This window comes from Hypanus sabinus, chromosome 21 (genome assembly GCF_030144855.1).
Source record: "Hypanus sabinus isolate sHypSab1 chromosome 21, sHypSab1.hap1, whole genome shotgun sequence".
NCBI classification, from domain to species: Eukaryota; Metazoa; Chordata; class Chondrichthyes; order Myliobatiformes; family Dasyatidae; genus Hypanus; species Hypanus sabinus.
The window spans coordinates 56,760,687-56,775,294 of NC_082726.1; the positions used below are offsets into that span (position 1 = coordinate 56,760,687).

Consider the following 14,608-nt stretch of genomic DNA (forward strand, 5'->3'; position numbering starts at 1 on the left):
GCTGTTGTGTTACAGATCTTTACTAAACTGGCTGAAGAATATGGAAACGACATATCCAAGCTAGAGTTATGGCCTGGAGGACTGTTGGAGAGGAGTGGGGAGAATGAGCTCTTCTCTAAAATAGTGATTGAGCAGTTCCAGCGCATACGGGATGGAGACAGATACTGGTTTGAGAATCTTCAGAACGGGTATGAGTTCATTGTTGGACTTACTTTTCTTGAATATGACCAATTGGCTTGGTCATTGAGTAGCGTATTGCTTGGCCAGGAATTCTCATTGGCAACATAAACTGGAATTGGTAATGCACTCAAGATGTTGGAGGATCTCTACAGGTTAGGCAGCATCTATGGAGAGGAATAAGGAGTCAATGTAATGGACCAAGTCCTATCAGTTTATTATTACAATATACGCTGAGATACAGTGAAAACCTTGTTTTACATACTTTTCATTACACAGTGCATCAGAATCAGCTTTTAATATCATTGACCCATATCGTGAAATATGTTGTCTTTGTGGCAGCAAAACAATACAGTCGATAATAATAGAGAAAAATGTGTGAATTACAGTATATATATATATAATTAAATAAGTAGTGCAAAAATAGAAGTTAAAAAAGTAGCTCTGCGTAGATAGAGTTCATGGGTTGAATAGCCATTCAGAAATCGGATGGCAGATGGGAAGAAGCTGTTCCTGAATTACTGAGTGTGTGTCTTCAGGCTCCTGTACCTCCTTCCTGACGGTAACAATGAGAACAAGGAATGACCTGGGTGACGGAGGTCCTTAATGATGGATGCCACCTTTTTGAGGCATTGCTCCTGCCCATGGTGGAGCTGACTAAGTTTAGAACTCTCTAAAGTTTACTTCGAACCTGCTCAGTGGCAAACCCCCCCCCCCCCCAAAACCAGACGGTGACACAGCCAGTCTGAAAGCTCCCCATGGTACATCTGTGGAAATTTGTGAGTGCATATGACGATATGCTCCTAATGCTCCTCAAGCTCCTAATGAAAAATAGCCACAGTCATGTTTCTTTGTAGATGCACTGATATGTCATGTGGAGAATAGATCCTCAGAGATACTGACACCCAGGAACTTGAAATTGCTCACTCTTTTCACTTCTGATCCCTTGATGATGACTGGTGTATATTCCATCATCTTCCCCTTTCCGAAGTCCACAATCAGCTCTTGGTCTTACTGACATTGAGTGCCAGGTTGTTGCTGTAACACCTCTCAACTGGCTGATATGACTCACTCCTGTATGCCCTCTTGTCACCATCTGAAACTCTGGCAATAATAGTTGTATCAGCAAAATTATAGATGGAATTTGAGCTGTGCCTAGCCACACAGTCATGTGTATATAGAGAGTAGAATAGTGGGCTAAGCGCAAATCCCCAAGGTGTGCCAGTCTTGATTGTCAGCAAGGTGGAGGTGTTATTTCTGATCCACGGAGATGTGGTCTTCCGATTAGGATCCAGTCACAGAAGGAGGTATGTAGGCCCAGGTTCTGGAACTTTCTGATCAGAACTGTAGGAATGATTGTGTTAAACACTGAGCTGTCGTCAATAAACAGGAACTTGGAAGAAGTTCTCAGGGAAATATACGGCAGAAATGTGGCAAATGTTCAGGGGATATTTGCATGGAGTTCTGCATAGATAATTTCCAATGAGACAGGGAAAGGAAGGTAGGGTACAGGAACAATGGTGTACAAGGGCTGTGGTAAATTTAGTCAAGAAGAAAAGAAGAGCTTATGAAAGGTCCAAAGAACTAAGTAATGATAGAGATCCAGAACATTATAAGGCTAGCAGGAAGGACCTTAAGAAGGAAATTAGGAGACCCAGAGGGGCCATAAGAAGGCCTTGGCAGACAGGATTCAGGAAAACCCCAAGGCATTCTACAGTATGTGAAGAGCAAGAGGATAAGACATGAGTGAATAGAACTAATCAAGTGTGACAGTGGAAAAGTTTGTATGGAACTGGAGGAGATAGCAGAGGGACTCAGTGAATACTTTGCTTCAGTATTCACTATGGAAAAGGATCTTGGTGTTTGTAGGGATGACTTACAGCAGACTGAAAAGCCTGAGCATGTATATATTAAGCAAGAGGGTGTGCTGGAGCTTTTGGAAAGCATCAGGTTGGATAAGTCACTGGAATCGGATGAGGTGTACCCCAAGCAACTGTGGGAGGTGAGGGTGGAGATTGCTGAGCCTCTGGCGATGATCTTTGCATCTTTGGGAATGGGAGAGGTTTCGTAGGATTGGAGGGTTGTGGATGTTGTTCCCTTATTCAAGGAAGGGAGTGGAGATAGCCCAAGAAATTATAGGCCAGTGAGTCTTACTTTAATGGTTGGTAAGTTGATGAAGAATCCTGAAAGGCAGGATTTATGAACACTTGGAGAGGCATAATATGATTAGGAATAGTCAGCATGGCTTTGTGAAAGGCAGGTCATGACTTATGAGCCTGATTGAATTTTTTTGAGGATGCAACTAAACGCATTGATGAAGGTAGAGCAGTAGGTGTAGTGTATATTGATTTCAGCAAAGCATTTAACAAGGTACCCCATCCAAGGCTTATTGAGAAAGTAAGGAGCCATGGGATCCCAGGAGACATTGCTTTGTGGATCCAGAACTGGCTTGCCCACAGAAGGCAAAGAGTGGTTGTAGACGGGTCGTATTCTGCATGGAAATTGGTCACCAGTGGTGTGCCTCAGGGATCTGTTCTGGGACTCTTACACATTGTGATTTTTATAAATGGCCTGGATGAGGAAGTGGAGGGATCCAAAACTGGGCTGAGAAGTGGCAGATGGAGTTCAACCCAGATAAGTGTGAGGTGGTTCATTTTGGTAGGTCAAATATGATGGAAGAATATAGTATTAATGGTAAGACTCTTGGCAATGTGGAGGATCAGAGGGATCTTGGGGTCTGAGTTCATAGGACGCTCAAAGCTGCTGCGCAGGTTGACTCTGTGGTTAAGACAGCATATGGTACATTGGCCTTCATCAATCGTGGAATTGAATTTAGGAGCCGAGAGGTAATGTTGCAACTATATAGGACCCTGGTCAGACCCCACTTGGAGTACTGTGCTCAGTTCTGGTCGCCTCACTACAGGAAGGATGTGGAAGCCATAGAAAGGGTGCAGAGGAGATTTACAAGGATGTTGCCTGGATTGGGGAGCATGCGTCATGAGAATAGGTTGAGTGAACTCGGCCTTTTCTCCTTGGAGTGAAGGAGGGTGAGAGGCGACCTGATAGAAATGTACAAGATGATGAGAGGCATTGACCATGTGGATAGTCAGAGGCTTTTTCCCCAGGGCTAAAATGGCTAGCATGAGAGGGCACAGTTTTAAGGTGCTTGGAAGTATGTACAGCGGAGATGTCAGGGGTAAGTTTTTTATGCAGAGTGGTGAGTGTGTGGAATGGGCTGCCAGCGGCGGTAGTGGAAGCGGAAACGATAGGGTCTTTTAAGAGACTCAGAAGAGCATAAGAAATAGGAGCAGGAGTAGGCCATCCGGCCCATCGAGCCTGCTCCGCCATTCAATAAGATCATGGCTGATCTGTCCATAAACTCAGCTCCATCTACCTGCCTTTTCCCCATAACCCTTAATTCCCTTACTATGTAAAAACCTATCTAACTATTTCTTAAATATATTTAGTGAGGAAGCCTCAACTGGTTCCTTGGGCAGAGAATTCCACATATTCATGACTCTCTGGGAAAAAACAGTTTCACCTCCTCTCCGTCCTAAATCTTCTCCCCTGAATCTTGAGGCAATATCCCCTAGTTCTAGTCTCACCTACCAATGGAAACAACTTTCCTACTTCTATCTTGTCTATCCCTTTCAGGTACATGGAGTTTAGAATAATAGAGGGCTATGGGTAACCCTAGATCATTTCTAAGGTAAGGACATGTTCAGCACAGCTTTGTGGGCTGAAGGGCCTGTATTGTGCTGTAGGTTTTCTATGTTTCTAAAACGGAATGTGGAATATCGTCTCACAGCTGCAGAGGAAGTGCAGTGCAGAAATATAATAAAGTAGATTGTGGAGTCAAGAGTCCATCTTATTATATAGGGAACCAATCAATGGTTTAATAGTAGCAGGGTACAGCCAACCTTGGGTCTGGTTATATGTGCCGGCAGGATTTCTTTTGCCTGCCCAATGGGAGAGGGGTAAGAGAGAGTGTCTGGGGTGGGTGGAGTCTTTGATTATGTTGGGTGCTTTACTGAGGCCTTTCTGTAACACCCACTGGGGCATTAAGTGAACTTCAGGTGGAGCAGACAGCTTAGGTGCTGAGACCTGTTCTGTGTTCAGTATCATGACTTGTGATCCCAATAACATTCTGCTCTATCCTTTAATATTTTAGTTCATAAAACTGTCAATTTCAGATTTACAATCAGCAACTGAATGTGCAGAGAAGAACTCTGTTTTCGGAAGCACTAGAATGGACTTTTTTTTGTTCAAGTTGTATTCTTGTATATATTGCATCTAGTTTGAGAGAACATCCACGGAGAACTGTGTAAATCCCAGAGGACTGTCCTGGAATTGGAGGACAGTGCGTGTGTGCGGTTGGATGGCCAGGGGGGAGTAACTGGGCTTGATTTGTTGTTGTTTTGTTGCTGGTGTTCTGCCAGCCACTGTGGGCGTGCTATGTCGATGCCAGAATGTGCAGCTGCATGCAATTATTTGGGTTGTGTTAGTTGCTAATTCAAACAATACATTCACTGTATGTTTTGAAGTACATGTGATAAATAAATGTATCTGAATCTAAATTTTGTTAAATTCCTGTTTTACATATTATTGTTGTTTATCTGTTTGTGTTGCCATCCCAGGTGAGTTTTTCATTGCTCCTGCATACACAGTTATTTATGCAGATGACAATAAACCTGACTTTGAGTTTGACTTTGACTTTGATGCAGGATCCCAACCTGTAACATTGACAATTCCTTTTCCCCGCAGATGCTACCTGAGTCTCTCCAGCAATTTGATTTTCTCCTTGTTTCATTGGAATTTCTTAATTTCATTCCAGAAAGCACCTGATCCTTTTTTTCATTCACAGGCCTCTCAGTCCTCTATCAGTGAAAATAATGTAGCTCTCTCCACTCACTCGCTTCCGTTTTGGTTGCACTAACCAAATTATCCGTTCAGATAGTGCCAGACAAGGGCAGCTTGTTGATGGAATAGGTGGAAAAGTATGATGTATCTCTCACACACACACACACACACACACACACACACACACACACACGCACGCACACACACACACACACGCACGCACACACACACACACACACACACACACATGCACGCACGCATGCAAACACACACACACGCATGCACGCACGCAAACACACGCACACACACACACACACACATGCACGCACACACACACACGCACACACACACACACACACACACGCACGCATGCACACACATGCATGCACGCACGCACGCACGCACACGTGCTCAGCAGGTCAGGCAGTATCTATGAAGGAGAATAGATAGTCGATGTCTTGGTGTGTTATCCTTCATCAGGACTAGAAAGGAAGAGGGCAGAGGAGCAAAACATTGATTTTCAGCATCTGCAAACCCTCGTGTGTCCCCTTGAAGCAGAAGAAGGCCTCAGCCCATCCTGCCCATTGCCAGTTGAAAAATCACTGCTAAGTCAGATGCCGGTTCTAGTACTGTAACCCTGTCAGTCACAAGTCCTTGCATACATTCTATTTAAATATGGGTGTGGATCCTGGTTACATACTGTATTCCTCTTGGGCTGAGGTGAGTTATGCAGGGGAAATGAGCCTTGAGATTTAGAAATATCGGCACCTGCTCCTGAGGACTCTGATAACCAAGGTGCGCTGTGGGTCTCAGGTATAGCTCCTTCAGAGCAGGCATGCAATGTCCTAACAGCAGGTTCCTGGACATTTACACACAGTAGTTCAATTCCTGAACACAAGTGTGAAGCAGAGTGAAATGCAGCACCGAAAAAAACACACAAAAGATAAAGAACACAATAATGCTAAGTTAAAAAAACACAATAAATATAAATGTGTAAGTTAGCTCACATGAATAGATTGATTGTATGTCCATAAAGTGATGCTAGGCTGTACATTTGGAGACTGAAAGAAAATAATAAATTGGTGGTGGGTTAGTGGGTGGAGGTGTTGATCAGCCTTACTACTTGGGGAAAGTAACTGCTTTTGAGTCCGGTGGTTCTGATGAGGATGCTACCAAGCCTCCTCCCTGATGGGAGTGGGACAAACAGTCCCATGAGCAGGGTGGGTGGGATCCTTCATGATGTTACTGGCCCTCTACTGGCACCTTTCCGTATATATGTCCTTGATAGTGATTAGGCTGGTGCCAGTAAAGCATTTACTACCCATTGTAGAGTTTTCCTGTGCACCGCTGTGCAACTTTCATACCGTGCAATGTTGCAGCTTGTTAAGGATGCTCTCTACTGTGCAGCTATAGAATGATGTGACTGTGAATGTGCAAAGCCCAGCTCTCCTCGGCTTTCTTGACTACGTGCAGTGTGTTCTGGGATCAAGAGAGGTTGTGCAAGGTTTATACTCCTAGGAGAGTGAAACTGCTCATGGTTCCGTCAGCTTTGTTGATATTAAGGAAGAGGTTACTTGCTTGGCACCAGGCCTCAAGCTCTTCCACATCCTCTCTGTAGGCTGTCTTGTTGCTGGCGATGAGCCCCACTGCTGTCTTGTCTTCTGCATATTTGATAGTGTGATTGTCCAGATGTTTGGCCACACGGTTATGTGTGATCAGAGAGTACAGCAACGGGCTCAGCACACAGCCCTGCTGGTCATCCATGGAGAGTATGATGAGGAAGGAAGAGCGGTTGAGCATCCTATCTGACGACTGTTTGTTAGGAAGTCCAACACCCAGATGCACAGTGGATTATTTAGACTAAGGAGTAGGAGTTTGTTCACTTAAGGTTTGTGGGACAATGGAGTTGGACGCTGAACCGAAATCCAGATACAGCATTCTGACATAAGTGTCTTTGTTTTCTGGGTGTGTCAGGGCCGGGTACACAGCAGATACGATGGTATCTGTCGTGGAGCAGTTTTGTTGGTAAGCGTGTTGCTGAGAGTCGAATGTGGCATGAATGTGGAGCTGAGTTAGACTTTGACCACTGAAAGTACACTGAAGGTAAACCCATGTACTTTAAAAAGCTTTTTGGCAGCTTTACAGGAATTGTAAGGGATGCTTAAGAGGCACAGGAGAGGAGAACCTGGACAGAATCCACTTTATGTGTAAAGGTGCCTGTCTGATCTCCTTCGTTACCCAGGTGATACCAGTCAGCTATTTACGACTCTTCTTGCTAACTCACCCTCGACCGATTCCCTCCTGCACCATGGTTTCAGCAAATCATTCATTTGTTGCCTGTTGCCTGCAGAGCTGAAAACTTGTGTTTTTATTTGTTCTTTAGGCATGGTCTTTGTGTATGTTCACAGGCCAGATCGATGTCTCATAATTGACCAGATCATATAGATTGGCCAATATTTACTCTGCCTGACAGTGAGTCCCACAGATCGCTGCTAATTGGCCGCAAGTACTGTTTTATATAAATAAGTAACCATGCATCACAATAGTGGTGTGCAGAAGAGCACCTCCAGTTGCACAACACACTGAACCCGGTATCCAATACCTTCAGTCCTCCCTAACGCTATGATCTCTCCCATAATTAGTCAGAATGGGATGCCTGTAGGAATCAAGAGTTTAATGTTTTTAAATCAATCCCCAATGATAATGAATTAAGAAATGACAGTGCTTGTACAGATGTCTAAGTCACTTGGTTCACAGTGGGGTAACAATGTTTGTCTGAAGATCTACCTCTAGGAAATTCTCTTGTGCACAGCCCGAGGGTACTTTGTGCTACAGAAATGATCTTTCCTATATTAATGATGAGGATGTGACTGTATGATTAATAAGGCTGCAAATGACATGAATATACAAGGCAATGTTGGCTGTGGTACTAAGTCATTGGGTATATTTAAAGCAGAAGTTGATAGGTTCTTGATTAGTAAGGGCACAAAGGTGATGGGAAGAAGGCAGAAGAATGGAGTTGCGACGGACAATAAATCTGCCATGATGGAGTGGTGCGGAAGACCCAATGGGCCCAGCAGCCTAACTCTGCTGGTACGTCCTATGATTTTACACCTAGTGGCCACTTTATTTGTTACCTCCTGTATCTAATTAAGTGGTCACAGAGTGTGTGTCCATTGCTCTTTGCTGCTGTGGCTCATCCATTCCAGGTTCGACATGTTGTGCATTCAGAAATGCCTTCTGCACCCCATTGTTGTAACGTGTGGTTATTTGAGTTACTGTCACCTTCCTGTCAGCTTGAATCAATCTGGCCATTCTCCTCTGACCTCTCTTATTAACAGGACATTTTTCCCCACAGAACTGCTGTTCACTGAATTCTTTTTTGTTTATTAAACCTTTCTCTATAAACTCTAGAGGCTGTTGTATATGCAAATCCCAGGTGATTAGCAGGTCCTGAGATCCTCAAACCACCCCATCTGGCACTTACAATCATTCCATGGTCAAAATCACCTAGATCATACTTCTTCCGCATTCTAATGTTTGGTCTAAACAGCAAATGAACCACTCGACCATATCGGCATGTTTTTATGTATTGGTTTGCTGCCACGTGTTTGGCTGATTAGATATTTGCATTAATGAGCTGGAGTACAGCTGTACCTGATAAAGTGGCCACTGAGTGTCTGATCTAAAATTGATGGCATGGTGGATCGCATGATGGGTTATCGAATGCTACAGTTACTTGTAGATCAGTTAGAAAGTTGGGCAGATTGAAGGGTAGAATTTAATCTCAACAAATATGAAGTGAAATATATTGGAAATTTAAATAAAGGCAAGAGGTAAAATGTGGGTCACCAAAGAATGCTGCTTTGCTTTTGACTAAGGATTTGTGGAACATAGTGTATTTTCTTCATTTTCTGTGCCAGGAAATGGGATTGGCTAGATTCCTCAACAATAATCCAGTAAGTATCAGAAAGCCAATGTGTCTGCCTTTATGCCAAAGCTCTCTTTCTGAAACCTTTTCTGATTTTTGTATTTGATTTAGATTATTCACAGTTGAAGAAGTCAATAAAATTCAGAATACTACATTTTTTGATGTCCTGGTGAATGCCTTAAACACTAATGAAAAAGAAATTCAGAAGGATGTCTTTGTCTTCAAAGCTGGTAAGTGATTATGGTAAAGAACCTGGGTCAAAGACCTTCGATTGTGGGTTAAACTTAGAACACTACAGCACAGTACAGGCTCTTCAACCAACTATGTTGTGCCAACCTTTTACCCTACTCTAAGTTCAATCTAACCTTTCTCTTCCATGTAACCCTCCTTATTTCTATCATCCATGTGCCTAACTAAGAGTTTCTTAAATATCCCTAATGTATCTCTAACACCACAATGCATACCATGGTCCCACAACTCTGTGTGTAAAAATAACTACCACTGATATTTCCCTTATACATCTGTCCAATCAGCTTATAATTAGGCCTCTACCCCTGATATTAGCCATCTCTGCTCTGCAAATGGTCTCTGATTAATCACTCCATCTACGCCTTTTATCATCTTGTACACTTCTTTCCAGTTGCCTCTCATCCTCCTTTGCTCCCATGGGAAAAGCCCTAGTTCACTTCATCTTTCCTCATAAGACATGTTTGTGTGAATCATGGTCTCAATTCAACAATCCCTTTCCCCAACAAAACCCACCACTTTATCCTGCATAAGTCAATCCTTGAAACCTACCTCTTCAATCAAGCTTTATTTTGAAATATCATCCATTTCCTTGTTGCCGGCATTCGTTGCCCGTTCCCCATCTCCCTGAAAAATGAGGGTAAGCTCCCTTCTCAAGCTGCTGAAGTCCTTCCTGTGAGACTGCTCCACCGTGATGCTGCTGTGGAGAAAATTCCAAAAGTTTGAATCCAACGACAGTGAAAGTCAAGAGGAGGCATGGTAGGGTAGTGGCTAGCCTAAAACTTCACTGCACCAGTGGTCAGGGTTCGCTTCCGGCTGCTGTCTAAATGGAGTTTGGATGTTCCCCCTGTGTCCATGTGTGTTTCTTCTGGATGCTCCAGTTTCCTCTCACATTCAGAATCAGGTTTATTATCACTGACTATGTCGTTAACTATGACTATGTATGTTGTTAACTTGTTATCTTGTGCCAGCAGTACAGTGCAATACATAAAATGTACTATAAATTACAGTAAGAGATGTTAATAAAACACAAGTAAGTAATACAAAAAGGCAGCTAAAATAGTGCATCAGCCATTCAGAAATCTGATAGCCGAGGGGAAGGAAGAAGCTATTCCAAAGCGTACAGATTAGTGTTAGCAATTTATGGGCAAACTACGTTGGCACCAGAAATGTGGCGAAACTGGGTACATTCTTAGACTGTGTTGGTTGCTGACACAAACAACACATTGCACCGCATGTTTTGATGTATGTGTGACAACCAAAGCTAATCTTTATCTTTTATCTGAGTCACAATGTGCTGCGACTGGCTTTATATTTCAAGCCACGATGCACCGCAACCGGGAAGGGAGACAGCAGGTGGCGATAGTTCCCCAGTACTGTACCTACCACCATCCTGGTCCTCGGTGACAGAGGTCCCAGCTTCAGTCAGGAAAGAACCAGCATGCTAATGGTGCAGGGGACCTTTGGTCTCTTTATGTCGTTTGGTTCCACATTTTGACATATGCCTGAGGTGACCTCAGGATGTTTTATTCTAATCTGGCAATTCCAAACACTGTAGGAATTACTTTTTTTTGGTGACGCGCCAGTCAGAGGTGGAGGTGGGTCTCTACCAAAGGAGGTGTAAGATTATCCTTCCCTCCGCTAGCCTGCAGGTCACCATCAGGCAAGATGTAGACCTGCTTAGCACCCCCAATCAGGATCATGCGAAGCCATTGGAGCAGGGGAGTGGATTGTCATATGAGCAGCTGGTGCATGTTTGAGTTTGAATTTATTTAAATCTTTCAGCTGTCCCACAATGCGAGGGAGTAAAAATATTTGCGTTATGACTCCGTCGCAAAGTACAGACGTGTGAAATTGTTTATCTCATGGCTTGTAGAAAGAAGCTGTCCCGTAGCTTCTGAATCACAGCAAGCAGGCAGAGGAGTAGGTCGCCGGTTTTTCAGGAAAAAGTTCAGTTTTTTTCCAAACTACTTGGGATAAAAGAGGCACGACTGCGCAGGCGCGTGACCTCAGAGCGCGGAAGATTTAAAAAGAACACCGCTATATCCAGCAGGCAGCGGAGTGAACGGGGACAGAGTGATAGGGCTGTGGCTCAACGGGAAGAGGCTTCCTGCGACTGTTGAGCCTTACAGTTAAGTAGTAGGTTACAGGTTTATTTAGAGCTAACAGTAGGATTAGAGGTATGCATTTAGGATTAGTGGAGTGCCAGATGTGGGGGCCTTGGGAGACTCCCAGCCTCCCCCAGGAATACATCTGCTCAGATGCAATGAGATGAAGCTCCTTAGAGATCGTGTGAGGGATCTGGAGCAACAACTTGATGACCTTCAGCTAATTAGAGAAAGTGAGGAGGTGATCGACAGTATCTATAGAGAGATAGTGGACAGCACCTCTGTGACAGTCCCCCTCAGGAATCGATATATAGTTTTAGATACTGTTGGAGAGGTTGACCTGACAGAGGAAGACCACAACGAACGGGACTCTGGCACTCTGCCCAGTGCCGTGATCAAGAGAGCAAGGAGAAATGCAGTAGTTATAGGGGATTCCATCGTGAGGGAAACAGACGAGAGATTCTGCGAGCCAGACAAGGATACCCGAATGGTGTGTTGCCTCGCTGGTGTCAGGGTACGAGATATCTCGGATTGTGTCCAGAGTATTCTCAGGAGAGAGGGCGAGCAACCAGAAGTCTTGGTACATGTTGGAACCAATGACATAGACAGAAAAAGAGAGGAGGCCCTGAAGGAAGATTATTGGGAGCTTATAAGGAAGAAAACTGAAAAGCTGGACCTCTAGAGTAATAATCTCAGGATTACTGCCTGAGCCACGTGCTAATGATGGTAAGAGTAGCAGAATTAAGCAGATGAATGTGTGGCTAAGTAACTGGTGCAGGAGGCAGGGCTCCAAATTCTTAGATCACTGGGATCTATTTTGGGGAAGGCATGACTTATACAGAAACGATGGGTTACACCTGAACTCAAAAGGGTACTAATATCCTGGCGGGATTGTTTAATATAGCTATTAGGGGAGTTAACTGAGTTAAACTGAATTGGCAAGGGGATTGAAACCAGGGTGTTAGGGTCGAGGAAGAGGAAAATAGAAATAAGTCAAGCAAGTCCTGCTGTTCAGGAGGATTTAAACTAATGTGGCAGGGGGATGGGAACAAGTGCAGAGAGACAGAGGGGTGTAAAATGAGGGTAGAAGCAAAAAGTAGTAAGGTGAAAAGTAAAAGTGGCAGGCAGGCAAATCCAGGGCAAAAAGCAAAAAGCGCCACTTTTCAACATAATTGTATAAGGGCTAAGAGTGTTGTAAAAACAAGCCTGAAGGCTTTGTGTGCCAATGCGAGGAGCATTCGTAACAAGGTGGATGAATTGAATGTGCAGATAGTTATTAATGAATATGATATAGTTGGGATCACAGAGACATGGCTCCAGGGTGACCAAGGATGGGAGCTCAACATCCAGGGGTATTCAATATTCAGGAGGGATAGGCAGGAAAGAAAAGGAGTTGGGGTAGCGTTGCTGGTTAAAGAGGAGATTAACGCAATAGAAAGGAAGGACATTAGCCTGGAGGATGTGGAATCGATATGGGTAGAGCTGCATAACACTAAGGGGCAGAAGACACTGGTGGGAGTTGTGTACAGACCACCTAACAGAAGTAGTGAGGTTGGGGATGGCATTAAACAGGAAATTAGAAATATGTGCAATAAAGGAACAGCAGTTATAATGGGTGACTTCAATCTACATATAGATTGGGTGAACCAAATTGGTAAGGGTTCTGAGGAAGAGGATTTCTTGGAATGTATACAGGATGGCTTTCTGACCCAACATGTCGAGGAACCAAATAGAGAGCAGTCCATTCTAGATTGGGTATTGAGCAATGAGGAAGGGTTAGTTAGCAATCTTGTCGTGCGAAGCCCCTTGGGTAAGAGTGACCATAGTATGGTGGAATTCTTCATTAAGATGGAGAGTGACATAGTTAATTCAGAAACAAAGGTTCTGAACTTAAAGAAGGGTAACTTTGAAGGTATGAGACGTGAATTAGCCAAGATAGACTAGCAAATGATATTTAAAGGGTTGATGGTGGATATGCAATGGCAAGCATTTAAAGATCACATGGATGAATTACAACAATTGTTCATTCCAGTTTGGTAAAAGAATAAACCAGGGAAGGTAGTGCACCTGTGGCTGACAAGGGAAATTAGGGATAGTATCAAGTCCAAAGAAGAAACATATAAATTTGCCAGAAAAAGCGGCACACCTGAGGTCTGGGAGAAATTCAGAGACCAGCAGAGGAGGACAAAGGGCTTAATTAGGAAAGGGAAACATGATTGTGAGAAAAAGCTGGCAGGGAACTTAAAAACTGACAGTAAAAGCTTTTATAGATATGTGAAAAGAAAAAGATTTGTTAAGACAAATGTAGGTCCCTTACAGTCAGAAACAGGTGAATTGATCATAGGGAACAAAGATATGGCAGACCAATTGAATAACTACTTTGGTTCTGTCTTCACTAAGGAGGACATAAATAATCTTTCAGAAATAGTAAGGGACCGAGGGTCTAGTGAGATGGAGGAACTGAGGGAAATACATGTTAGTAGGGAAGTGGTGTTAGGTAAATTGAAGGGATTAAAGGCAGATAAATCCCCAGGGCCAGATGGTCTGCATCCCAGAGTGCTTAAGGAAGTAGCCCAAGAAATAGTGGATGCATTCGTGATAATTTTTCAAAACTCCTTAGATTCTGGATTAGATCCTGAGGATTGGAAGGTGGCTAATGTAACCCCACTTTTTAGAAAAGGAGGGAGAGAGAAACCGGGGAATTATAAACCGGTTCGTCTGACATCGGTGGTGGGGAAAATACTAGAGTCAGTTATCAAAGATGTGATAACAGCACATTTGGAAAGCGGTGAAATCATCGGACAAAGTCAGCATGGATTTGTGAAAAGAAAATCATGTCTGAGGAGCCTTATAGAATTTTTTGAGGATGTAACTAGTAGAGTGGATAGGGGAGAACCAGTGGATGTGGTATATTTGGATTTTCAAAAGGCTTTTGACAAGGTCCCATGCAGGAGATTAGTGTGCAAACTTAAAGCACACGGTATTGGGGGTATGGTATTGATGTGGATAGAGAATTGGTTGGCAGACAGGAAGCAAAGAGTGGGAATAAATGGGACCTTTTCAGAATGGCAGGCAGTGACTAGTGGGGTACCGCAAGGCTCAGTGCTGGGAGCCCAGTTGTTTACAATATATATTAATGATTTAGCCGAGGGAATTAAATGCAACATCTCCAAGTTTGCAGATGACACGAAGCTGGGTGGCGGTGTTAGCTGTGAGGAGGATGCTAAGAGGATGCAGGGTGACTTGGATAGGTTAGGTGAGTGGGCAAATTCATGGCAGATGCAAT

The 14,608-nt window shown here is 43.7% G+C and overlaps 1 protein-coding gene across 1 annotated transcript in view; it reads left to right on the forward strand.

The window, feature by feature from the left end:
- Positions 1 to 14,608, forward strand: part of LOC132379077 (dual oxidase 1-like) — a 122,374-nt gene that overhangs the window by 35,525 nt on the left and 72,241 nt on the right. Inside the window, exons 13-14 of the mRNA XM_059946616.1 lie at positions 16 to 188; positions 9,080 to 9,198. Coding sequence (XP_059802599.1) covers positions 16 to 188; positions 9,080 to 9,198 — 292 coding nt within the window. The remainder of the gene's footprint in view (positions 1 to 15; positions 189 to 9,079; positions 9,199 to 14,608) is intronic.